Consider the following 12,478-nt stretch of genomic DNA (forward strand, 5'->3'; position numbering starts at 1 on the left):
GGAATTTCCACAAGGATCCTTCAAAAAATTAATTTTATAGCGAATTTTGAAAATTATCGATGAAAATTGCAACATCGAAAATTTTATCAAAACTTCAAATATTGTTTTCTCAAAAACTAAAAGTTATTTTTCAAAACGGGTTGGTTCATTGGAAAGAGGACACTTTTGTTAACATTTTCGGAAATTTTCATACTCCTATACCAAGAACTGGATTTTATACGAATTTTTAAAACTTAATCGGCGAAGATTACAAAATTCGAAAAAATTGTAGATCATTTCAAAAATTTTTTTCTCAAGAACTGAAAGTGATTTCTCAAAACGGTTTTTTGCATTAAAAAGAGGATACTTTAGTTAATAATTGGTGATACTTCCACAAGGATCCTTCAAGAAATTAATTTTATAGCGAATTTTGAGAATTATCGATGAAAATTGCAACTTTGAAAATTTTATCAAAACTTCAAATATTGTTTTTTCAAAAACTAAAAGTTTTTTTTCAAAATGGGTTGTTTCATTGGAAAGAGGACACTTTCATTAACATTTTGCAAAATTTTCAAACTCATATTCCAAGAAATCGATTTTATACGAATTTTTAAAACTTATTCGGCGAAAATTGCAAAATTCGAAAATATGTCGATTTCAAAAAATTTTTTGTCAAAAACTAAAAGTGATTTCTCAAAACGCCTTTTTGGATTAAAAAGAGGATACTTTAATTAATAATCTAACACTGGAAAATTTCAAAACATTAAAGTTTTTAAGATTTTTCCACACATTTCTAGAATTAGTAAAAAGGAAGTTTATACTGAAAAGTTCCCTAATTTCTGTTTCTCTTACATTTATTGAAAGCATCATTCAGTAATTCAGTAAAACAGTTAAACGTGTCGTTAATATCCTCAAAATCATAAACATCCTCCCAGTTCATTAAATCGAGATCTTTGCTAAGTTTATTCATATCGATAGCACGATAATCACGGAAGCTAATAAATTTGGCCTTAGATTCAGCACTATTGAGAAGAGACTAACAAATGATTTGAGACCATAATATCCTCAGTATCATATATAAGAAGAGGTAACTTTTTAGATATACTAATAACGTCAATTAGGGTCTCAGAGCAATCAGTAATTTCGAGTTGGACAACAATTTGCCATAAATTAAATGCATTCAAAGTAGATATGAAGACATTAGCAGAAGATCCAGTGGATAAGAGGTTAATATTAATATCGCAAAAGACAGTAACACAGATTTCGTTTTGCTTCAGGAATTTTTCTTTGTATATCATCATTTAAAATAATTGTAAATAAAAAATAACATATTTATTACAATTTCTCAAAACTTACTTTAATCACGTTCTTACAAATAACAACAGCTGTGAACCGAAGAAAATCGCAAGATTCCTTATAACCTACCTTTCTCGCTTCTATCTAAAGACATTTATCTTATTTCTTAAAGAAAAACGGTAAGACAACACATGTTCTTCAATGTTCTTTTATCGATTTAATCCATCTAACCTACTTATTTTGTTAACAGTTTCAGAGCGAATCATTTAAAAACCGTTCGAAAAATTGCTACTTTATCGAGTAACACTTACCTTAACTCTTGCGAAGAATCAACAAGCAGTCTTACACAATCCAAACATCCTCTCGCAGCGGCGTAATGTAGTGCTAAAGTTGTGTTTGTTGTCGAAGAAGCCCTTTCTAAAGCGGGCATTTCGGTTCGAACCTGAGCTTCCCACAAGAGCCAACGTAAAACGTTCAATCTGCCGTGTCTAAAAAAGAAAGAAAAAAAAATAATTAAATTAAAAAGAAAAACGAATTTGTAAAACTAAAGAGAAAACGGTGAATGAAGATATAATATGATGTGAAGTAATTATTTAAAGGCTTTAAAATGTAAAAAAAGAAAGATAATTGTTGCGTAACTGAAGCTCTCTCTGAAAGCACAGTTATTTTTTTCTACTTGAAGTTTCTGTTACGGAACGAGATTGTTGTTATTAGACGTCGTAAAATATAAAATCCCTATTTAATTTAAAGGTTTTAAACGCGTTGCGTTGCGAAATTGGGATTTTATTAGACGGTAATCCTTGCAACCTCCTTTTACGTTTTTAGTCTTATTTGATTACCATTTTACTATTACAATTTTTTTATTTTAAAAGATTAATCGGATGCCTCTCTCTTTTAAGATCGATTGCGTTACGATTTACTTTCAAATTGTTATTAAATCGATGATGATTCGATTTAACTTTAAAACAAAAACAAAATAAAAAAATTAATTGAAAAGAAAAAGGGGTAATTTGTTGAAATTAATTAATTTTTATCTACTTTTGTAAAAAAAAAAAGAGAAAATATCATCGGAGAATTTAGAAAACGCATATCTAGAGTGAAACTTGAGTGTAATTTATCAAAGGAGACGAGAAAATACGAGATGATTTTTTTTTGTATCATTAACCTTTATAGGATGGATCGCAATGTGTTAAATGGATGGAGAAAAGTTTATTTTAAGATTAGAATGTTAAATAACACGTCAAGAAACGATTTAAGATTTGAACGCACGAATTAGTGTTTTTAACGGCTGTTTGAGTATTGCAATATGTTGAATTATTATAGATAAAAGTAATAATGATAGACACGTTTAGATTTATATAGTGGAAAAGATTTCAAAGTGTCGAAGACGACTCAATCGCCACCACAGCTTATATCAATAAAGTTTGAGTTTTATTTATCGCATCATTTATCTCATTTAATATATGAGTAGTATAGAAACGCCATTAATAATAATAATAATAATAATAGTTCTTTGTCCACGACTACCTTATAATATACAGGGTGTTTCGGTGACTCGGGGAATAAATGTAACCGCATGTACTAGAGTGAAAATGATGATGATTCATGTAAAAAAAAATTAGTAAAAGTCCTCAAATTGCAAAGATACAGGCCATCAAAGTTAGAAAATTTTAACACATTTTTCTAAATATCTTAAACAATATTTATGGTAAAGCGTCGGCCCACACAGTACACTAAATGCACCTCACAGCTACCGGAGAAATGTAAATCCTGCGGTCTGGAGGGACACAGTGCCTGGTCACTAAAATGCAAGAACCGCCCCACAGCTCCCATACGAGGAGTCCCTAACGTTAGAATAAAATCGGCTAATAAAAAATCTGACCAAATTTCTACAAAAACAAAAGAAACGCGCATACATAAACCAATCACCATTCACGACCACATTATTGATACCTACCTCTCAAAAATTAACTCACCCAAATCACGCGATCGTCAAGAGCTTATCAATTCCCTCAAACGGAAATTTGTAGAAAACTACCAAATCGATACGATTGTCGCATTTTCTGGAAGTTACATGTACGTTATCATAATTGATCTCCAGGACACCTCTAAGCCATCTCCTACAGAACCTATCCAGCATAAACCAGCATAAAATTATTGTACGCAAACATTAACAGCTACCACCCGAAATCACACCTGATCGGAAACTACATCATTGAGAATCACATCCGTTGCGCAATGTTTGTGGAAACAAAATCGAAGTCTTCCATCACATTTAGAAACTGGACGTCAATCCACAATCACGGCAATATTATAAATAGAGGAGTCAGAGGAGGAGCGGTGGCTATGGACCACCCCACGATACAATTGAGAAAATCCAACCCCCCCGCAATCAACTCTCCATTAAATAATGCACTTCATTTTTGTATCACTCTCGGGACAGACTTAATACATGTTTTCTTAATTTATATCCACCCGTTTAGTAAAATTGAAGAATCCATATTTAACATGGCCTCACTGCACGACAAATGTCTCATAATTGGTGACTTCAATCCGAATCTAACCAAAAGGAAACACATAAGACATTTCCTGAATATGTCCAATTTCGTACAAATCACGACTCCTCCCACGTACGTTATGGAAAACAATCCGAACTCTACTCCTAATCTACTGTTCTGTACAAGAAACATCCGCGGTCTAATTACACAGGTAGAAGTTGTTCCGGATTTATGCTCCGATCACTTGGGCATTTTAGTTAATGTCAACGTCACAACCAACGTACCTAAACCTGTTCTGACTTTAATTAAAAACTATAAGCTTTGCAACATGGAGACAGTTAACTCAATAATGAAAGACTTCATAGAAGCACATCAGACAATCACAGTTGACACGATTTCAAGGTTTAACAAATGTTTTAAGGAGTCGATAGACAAAGCGAGCCCATCCAGAATCACCAAACACTACAGTTTTCCGCTACCTCCATTTATTATCAGACTCATCAAAGAGAAAAGACGCCTATATCGAGACTTAAGGGTATATGAAGTGCCTGAGTTGAAAAAGAAATTTAATGAGTTCAACAAAAAGATGCAGAAACTAATTCAGCAATACAGAACGGAAAAGTACATGGAAGCCTGTGACAAAATAAAACTGTGTAAAGGAAGAAACTATTGGCACGAAATTCGAAAACTATCAAGATACCAAAAGACACCTGGAACGGAGGAGCTCATTGATCCTACCGATGGCGGTGTGCATTCCAACCCTGAAGAGATTGTCAACATACACGCTGATTACCTAGAAGGTGTATTCACCTTTACCGAGGATGTTTCGTTTTGTTCCCACAACAAAAGCATTATAGATAATTGGTACGAATCCGCATTTTTGACACCGTTCGAGACACCCGAAGATGCTCTCATGTTGGAAGACGAATATTTTACTCTTCTTGGACAGGGAAAAGATACCGCTCCCGGCTATGATAACATCACAAGGAAACTGCTTAGAAGTCTAGATCTTAACATCCATGGCTTTATCAGAAAAATAATCAACTTTTGCCTTACAACTCAGCATTTCCCGCGCGACTGGAAGACGTCAATTATTACTTGTATTCCCAAGAAGGATTCCTCTCTATCTGATCCAACCAACTATCGCCCCATCTCACTGCTCCCCGTAATTGGAAAACTCTTCGAGACGCACTTGAAGAACAAGCTCCTGGCTGCGGTATCAAAGAAAATTCCGCCTTACCAATTTGGCTTCCAATTCGGCAAATCAACGTCCCAGCCACTAACTATTCTGGTTTCCAACTTCCAGGCGGCACGTTTTGTAAAACTGAAATCTGCAGCAGTGTTTCTGGACGTCCGAAAGGCCTTTGACTCCGTGTGGCACAAAGGATTGCTATTTAAACTGGATAAGCTAAAAACGCCATACTACCTTCTAACCCTGATAAACCAATTCCTGTCGAATCGCTCCTCCATCGTGAAGTTGAAAAATCACTCCTCCCACAGCTTCTCCGCTCAGCAAGGCCTTCCTCAGGGTTCGCCTATCTCTCCCGCTCTATACAATCTATTCTGCCACGATCTTTACAACGACAACCCAGACGCCTTTAACCTCACTGCATACGCACTTCTTTACGCCGACGATACAGCATTGGTCTCGCACAGTAGGGATCACTTCCTCGGTCCGTAAGTTGCAGACGCTCATAAACGAAACGGAAAATTGGTACCGAAAATGGCGCATCTTACTCAATCCCACAAAAACACAATTTTTTGTCCCATTCCTCTCACCCCGCGCTCCCTCACCAACCTGCAAGTATCTTGGCATAATACTTGACAGAACGCTTAAGTTTTCCACTCATGCAACCAAGGTGAAGATGAAAGTAAAGACACGCGCCAAACACTTTAAATCTCTCTCGTTCAGCGGTCGCGGAATCTCTACCTCATGTGCCTCGCACATCTACAAGACCATATGCAGGCCCATCATAGAATATGGATCAATACTGCTAAGCAACGCACCAAGAAGAACGAAGTACCACCTGGAAGTAGCGGAAAGATGTGCACTGAGATCCATCACCCGAATTAGGAACCCCCGTAATCCCCTCTTTAACCCTAGCAATGATCTGCTGTACCAACTTACCGATATACCCCCTATCCATACCCGTCTTCAATCTTTGTCCGATAAATCCATTCTAAATTTTCCTACCAACGCCTTGCAACACACGTTTATATCGCCTCGATCACTCCACCCTCGCAACAATCCACCCCTTCTCTTCCAAAAACTCCTGGCCGTCAGAGAAGACTGAAACAAGCCGTCGACTACAAAAATCACGGGCAGAAAGACCCTGGTCGGTAGCCCTATTCTCACCCCTTCACTTTTTTATTTTTGTTGTATATACATATAGATATTTTTATTGTTATTCTTATTTTTTTTTATGTAGTGGGTACAGAATAAAATTTGTTTTCTTCTTCTTGTAAAGCGTTGAAATTTGATACAGTGTAAACTGAATATCACGTAAAATCATTAGGCAAGTTTTGAGTTGGATTGGTGCGCGGGAACAATGCTATACAGGCTGTTCCTAAAGTTTGTTTGCTCAGAACTTTTTTATTTTATCATAACCCTACATTTATTTTTGCAATTTCTAATAGTAAATTTAGTTTAGAAACTTTTATCACCCTTAGAGAATATTGATAAAATCCACCGTTTTCGTATTAAATGCAAAAATGTTAGGCTCCGAATTCAATAACACTAAAAAAATAAAATAAATAAATAATCTGAATTGGCAATGACAAGTGAAAATCGAACTGAGCTGTCATAACTATTATGCATGCAACATGCCCAAGTGTAGATTTAGCTAAATCACATTTTTAATTTGTTTTAGTTGGTTAAATAAAAGAATCCAAAAACAATAAATTAAAAATCAACAAAAAATAAACAAAAAAACGACAACACTAACAAGAATAATAAAAAAAGTACATAAAATAACAAGACAAATAATAAAAAATACTAAAGGAAATGGTCAAAAACGTAGATTTCTTTTTTTTTTTGTGCTATTATTGAAATCGGAACCCAACATTTTTGCATTTAACACGAAAACGGTGATTTTTATCAATATTATCTAAGAGTAATAGAAATTTCTAAACTAAATTTACTATTAGAAACTGCAAAAATAAATGTAGGTTTATGATAGAATAAAAAAGTTCTGAGCAAACAAACTTTAGGAACAGCCTGTATAGTATTGTTCCCGCGGATCGATCCAACTCATAAATTGCCTAACGATTTTACATCACATTGATTTATACTGTACCAAATTTCAGCGCTCTACTGTAAATAGTGTTTAAGATATTTGGAAAAATGTGTTAAAATTTCCTAACTTTGATGGCCTGTATCTTTCAAATTTGAAGACTTTTACTAATTTTTTTTTACATGAAACGTCATCACTTTCACTCTAGTATATGTAGTTACATTTGTTCCCCGAGTCACCGAAACACCCTGTATACCTTATGAATGAGTTTTCTAAACCAAAATGGTAGTCATTTTTCACGGAGTGAATAATAGCGGTGAATAATAAATCATTATCCACGGGTAGCCATCTTGACCAGACTAATAATAATTATTTGAAACGTGAAAAGTTCAAAAAACGTGAATTTAATTCAATTTTTTAGGAGTTTCTAAATGTTTGACATTAAAAAAACCTAAACAAATTCGTTTTTTCGTATGATTTAAGCATAAATTAATTAATTTTCGTAAAGAAAACGACGTTTTATAAAACTGACATTTAATTTTGACAAATTGTTGTGAAGTTGGTTACATGAATTTGTGTCACATTGACGTTTACCTTTATTCAAAAATGTATTTAAAAAATAAATTTATGGAATCAATTTCAATAGTCGTGGACAAAGTATAGTATTCTAGTCGCATATAATGAGCTATTATTCACTCAGGTTAATTATGCCACTCGTGAATAATAGCCCTCATTATATGCTCATATAATAATATACTATTAACGGCTCACTATGGGGCAGGCAATCCTATTTCTAGGAAAAAAAATTTAAAAGTTATTTTTCAAAACGGGTTGGTTTATTGAAAATAGGAGGCTTTTATTAACAGTTTGGGATATTTTCATACTCCTATTCCAAAAACTGGATTTTATACGAATTTTTAAAACTTAATCGGCGAAGATTGCAAAATTCGAAAAAATTGTAGACCATTTCAAAAATTTATTTCTCAAGAACTGAAAGTGATTTATCAAAACGGCTTTTTGCATTCAAAAGAGGATACTTTAATTAATAATTGATGTTATTTCCACAAGGATCCTTCAAGAAATTAATTTTATATCTAATTTTGAAAATTATCGATGAACATTGCAACATCGAAAATTTTATCAAAACTTCAAATATTGTTTTCTCTAAAACTAAAAGCTATTTTTCAAAACGTGTTGTTTCATTGGAAAGAGGACACTTTTATTGACATTTTTGGAAATTTTCATACTCATATTCCAAGAAATCGATTTTATACAAATTAATAAAACTTAATCGGTGAAAATTGCAAAATTCGAAAAAATTGTAGATCATTTCAAAAATTTATTTCTCAAGAATGGAAAGTGATTTTTCAAAACAGCTTTTTGCATTAAAAAGAGGATACTTTAATTAATAATTGATGTTATTTCCACAAGGATCCTTCAAGAAATTAATTTTATATCTAATTTTGAAAATTATCGATGAAAATTACAACATCGAAAATTTGATCAAAATTTCGATTACTATTTTCTCAAAAACTAAAAGTGATTTTTCAAAACGGCTTGTTGCGTTAAAAAGAGGATACTTTAATTAATAATTGGTGATATTTCCACAAGGATCCTTCAAGAAATTAATTTTATAGCGAATTTTGCATAGCCGTACTTCCAGGAGTTTGAGAATACTAATTGAGTAAGACAAAAATTGTACAGATCGCCAAGTACATCAAGAATACGGGGAGAAAAGAAATGTATTATCCTATCAGACCCAACACAAGTAGCTCTCATATTTAATAAGATGGCCTGAATGTGATCAGGAGATACTTTTGATACTTTAGATACAATTGTGGAGGCATGCTAACACTAGAAGATTTCAAAACATTAAAGTTTTTAAGTTTTTAAGACGTTTAACCTTTATTCAAAAATGTATTTAAAAAATAAATTTATGGAATCAATTTCAATAGTCATGGACAAAGTATAGTATTCTACTCGCATATAATGAGCTATTATTCACTCAGGTTAATTATGCCACTCGTGAATAATAGCCCTCATTATATGCTCATATAATAATATACTATTATTCATACAATAAACATTACATGAAACGTCATTACAATTACAATCATATCTTCACAAACAGATGGAGTACAAATAACAAACAAGTTAACAAACAACAAATAAGTTAACAAATAAAATAGTCAGTGTCCTGAAAATATTCCTCACAGGAGTAATAGCATTTTTTTATTAGTAAATTACGTACATATACCTTAAATCGCGTGTTGGACAACATCTTAACATTAGGTGGTAATTTATTATAAAGTTTGACGCCGTGATAATCGACGCCCTGTCTGGTCAAATTTAGACGGTGCAACGGCACTTCTAACAAATGTTTATTACGAGTATTATACTTGTGTTTAAAGGTATTTCTTTTAAAATGTTTACTGCTGTGTACATAATATAAACAGGTAAGTATATACAGGTGTCTCACGTAACTGGTTCGTTAGAACTTTTTTATGTTCCACTATTCGTAGAGGTTTGTAATTTTGGTAGCATGGGTTGTTCATTCTAAACTTTCAATCTAAAATATTTTCAAGATGGCCACCACTTCCGGTCTACCGGAAGTAGACCACAACTTCGTTATTTTAAATGGTATGCTATAGTTTTTATTACACCTTTCAATTATACGTAAAAAAATATGTTGACTTTGATAAAAGTTGTTGGTACCTAGCGTTTTTTGTTTTCGAGTTATTTTGATTTTAAGTGTTTTTTGACAAATTTCACCATGGTCTTTAAAAGCCCATATCTTAGCTAACGATCATTCAAAAAAGCTCTGCATTGGCTCGACTACTCTACAGATGCTGCCAAATAGATTGTCATTTGTTGTATCAAAGAATCTTATACAGGCTGGTCAAAAATTGAATTATCGTTTCTCAATATTCAATTGCGAGAAAGTCGAAAATTTTAAATGGAACACCCCATATTTCTTTACCCTATCAGAAAGGGAATTTAATTCTCTACAAATTATCTATAAACATTCCTATAAATATTTATTGTAGTTTCCCTGATATTGGAAAATTAATCAAAATCAGACATAGAATCGCAAAGCCCGTTTGTGTTTTTGTTAGCAGGCCAAGACATTTTGACAGTTCATCGTTTAATTTATTTAAATTATTATTGGTACTATTTCTACAATTAACTAATAAACAGCTCAAATATGTAAATTTTATCTATTAACAATACCCTCCCTCGAAAATTTTGATTTATCCGTCCAAATAAGTCGCGATAAAAATAAAGGATTTTCTTGAATTTTAACTAACATAAATTCGCAAAATAGTTCCGCATTTTTCACACGTTAACCCGGTAAGCGCGATTCTATTGCACTTTTTGCAAGTTTTAACTCGTGCCTCGTTTAGAGCCGAACTCGCTGGCGCCATGACACTTTCAACAGCAATTCTAGATAGGATGTTGCACCTCCGTGACGTCATCCCCCCATTCTAAAAGTATAGGGAGGAGTGCCAACCTAAAGCTGAGGCGAAAAAAAATAGGTTGGTATTGGAAAAGTAACTAGATTTGGTGACTTTTTAAAAAAAGTATCAGTCTAGCTGGTTGGTAGTGGAGCACTTTAGGCTATCACCTAACGGTCTAGTCCGACCTTCAGTTTCAATAGGCTTATTGGGGTATGGGAGCACTGCCTCGATGGACTACCCTTTCTGCTCTACTCGTGGGATTAGTATGGAGACGCCCAATAAGAACAAAACCCTAGACAAGGGGGGGATAAACCTCGATCCTGAAAAGGAAACTAAAAAGATGCCCAAGTCAACTTCTCCCTCTCTAGAAGAGGAGCAGGTTCTTCTGCACTCTGAAGGGGAGGAAGATGAAGAGGAGGCTGTTAAGGCAGTAGATAGTCTCACTCTCCAACAAAAACGCCTGCGGCTGCTAGAAGAAATCTGCGCAAGCTTATGGGGAGCGGGGTGCCTTATGAGACAACCCTCAAGCAGGTGATTAACAAACTCAGTACTCCATCGGCAAAGAGTGCAAAGATCTCTAAACCTTTGGCCAAGAGAGTGCTGTCTGATGAGTTGACGCCTAAGCAAGTGGTTAAGAAGCCCAAGCTGGCTGAGATCCAACCGATCGAAACTAAAGCTGTTTCTGAGAAGCAGTTGACCTACAAAGCTGTTATGAGCGGTATCAAGGTTGGATTAATCCACCCAGATTATCCTGCCGAGTAGTTCAATATAGAACGGAGGGAGGTTATTTCAGCCGTAGACAACATGCAAAAAGAGGGTTTGCGAACAAAAGTCCGGTTGGTTTTTAGTTACCTGCGCGGATTCCTGCTCGAAGGACTGGCTTGTGAACATAGCCAATAGCCTTCATCCATGAGAAGGTGCCCAGATTAAAGTGGTCGAGGGGAAAGATATTCCCAGGCCGCACGTCTGTGTAGCATATATCTAAGACGATGAAGCTAGTGTTCCTCTCACCAAAGAGACGGTGTTAACCCGATTGGAGGTGATGAACAACTCACTCCAAACATCCGAATGGGCGGTTCTAAATACCACCAGATCTACACCTTCGCAGTTGACGAAGTGTCTTCCAAAGCCCTGGAAGAACTGAGCTGGCGGCCCTACTTTGAATATGGAAGAATTCAGTTTCGACTGAAAGGAAAGGGAATGGAGAATCCCGCACCTACCACTGGGTTGACGGAGGCTGTGACAGTCGACATCATCAGCTCCCGCAGCAACAAGCACCAAGAGCGCAAAAAGAGCGCCAGATGTGAAACCGGGGTGTCCGCACGTGGCGGGGTGTTAAATTAGAATGTTAAATAACACGTCAAGAAACGATTTAAGATTTGAACGCACGAATTAGTGCCAAAGTGTGTTTTTAACGGCTGTCTGAGTATTGTAATATGGTGAATTATTATAGATAAAAGTAATAATGATAGACTACGTTTAGATTTATGTAGTGGAAAAGATTTCAAAGTGTCGAAGACGACTCAATCGCCACCACAGCTTACATCTATAAAGTTTGAGTTTTATTTATCGCATCGTTTACCTTCGTGATGTCATCCGCCTAATATAAAAGTATAGGGAGGGGTGCCAACCTAACGCCGAAGCGAAAAAAAAAATAAGTTGGTATTGGAAAAGTAGCTAGAAAAATTCGCGCCACCTAGTGCGACGGTTACTTTTATTAAAAAGTTACCAGATCTAGTTACTTTTCCAATACCAACCTATATTTTTTTCGTGTCATCCTTAGGTTGGCACCCCTCCCTATACTTTTACATTGGGCGGATGACGTCACGGAGGATTATCTAGAATCGGCGTTTCTATACTACTTATATGCAATAATTTTAGACAAAGGACTTAAAAAACTTATAATAGATAAAGATTGGAGAAATTCAAGAATCATCATGTGGTTTAAAAATGGACGATTTTTTTTTAATCGATGTGAAATGACCCAAAAATACGGTAAAAATTAAAAAAAAGT

General features: G+C 34.8%; 1 protein-coding gene across 2 annotated transcripts in view; it reads right to left on the bottom strand.

Moving 5' to 3' along the window:
* The window catches only part of LOC111423108 (inversin-B-like), a 106,330-nt gene that overhangs the window by 66,255 nt on the left and 27,597 nt on the right, over positions 1-12,478 (bottom strand). For both annotated transcript variants that reach the window (XM_071195714.1, XM_071195715.1), the window contains exon 2: positions 1,587-1,763. In XM_071195714.1, coding sequence (XP_071051815.1) covers positions 1,587-1,763 — 177 coding nt within the window. The remainder of the gene's footprint in view (positions 1-1,586; positions 1,764-12,478) is intronic.

Source organism: Onthophagus taurus, chromosome 5, assembly GCF_036711975.1.
Source record: "Onthophagus taurus isolate NC chromosome 5, IU_Otau_3.0, whole genome shotgun sequence".
Taxonomy (NCBI): domain Eukaryota; kingdom Metazoa; phylum Arthropoda; class Insecta; order Coleoptera; family Scarabaeidae; genus Onthophagus; species Onthophagus taurus.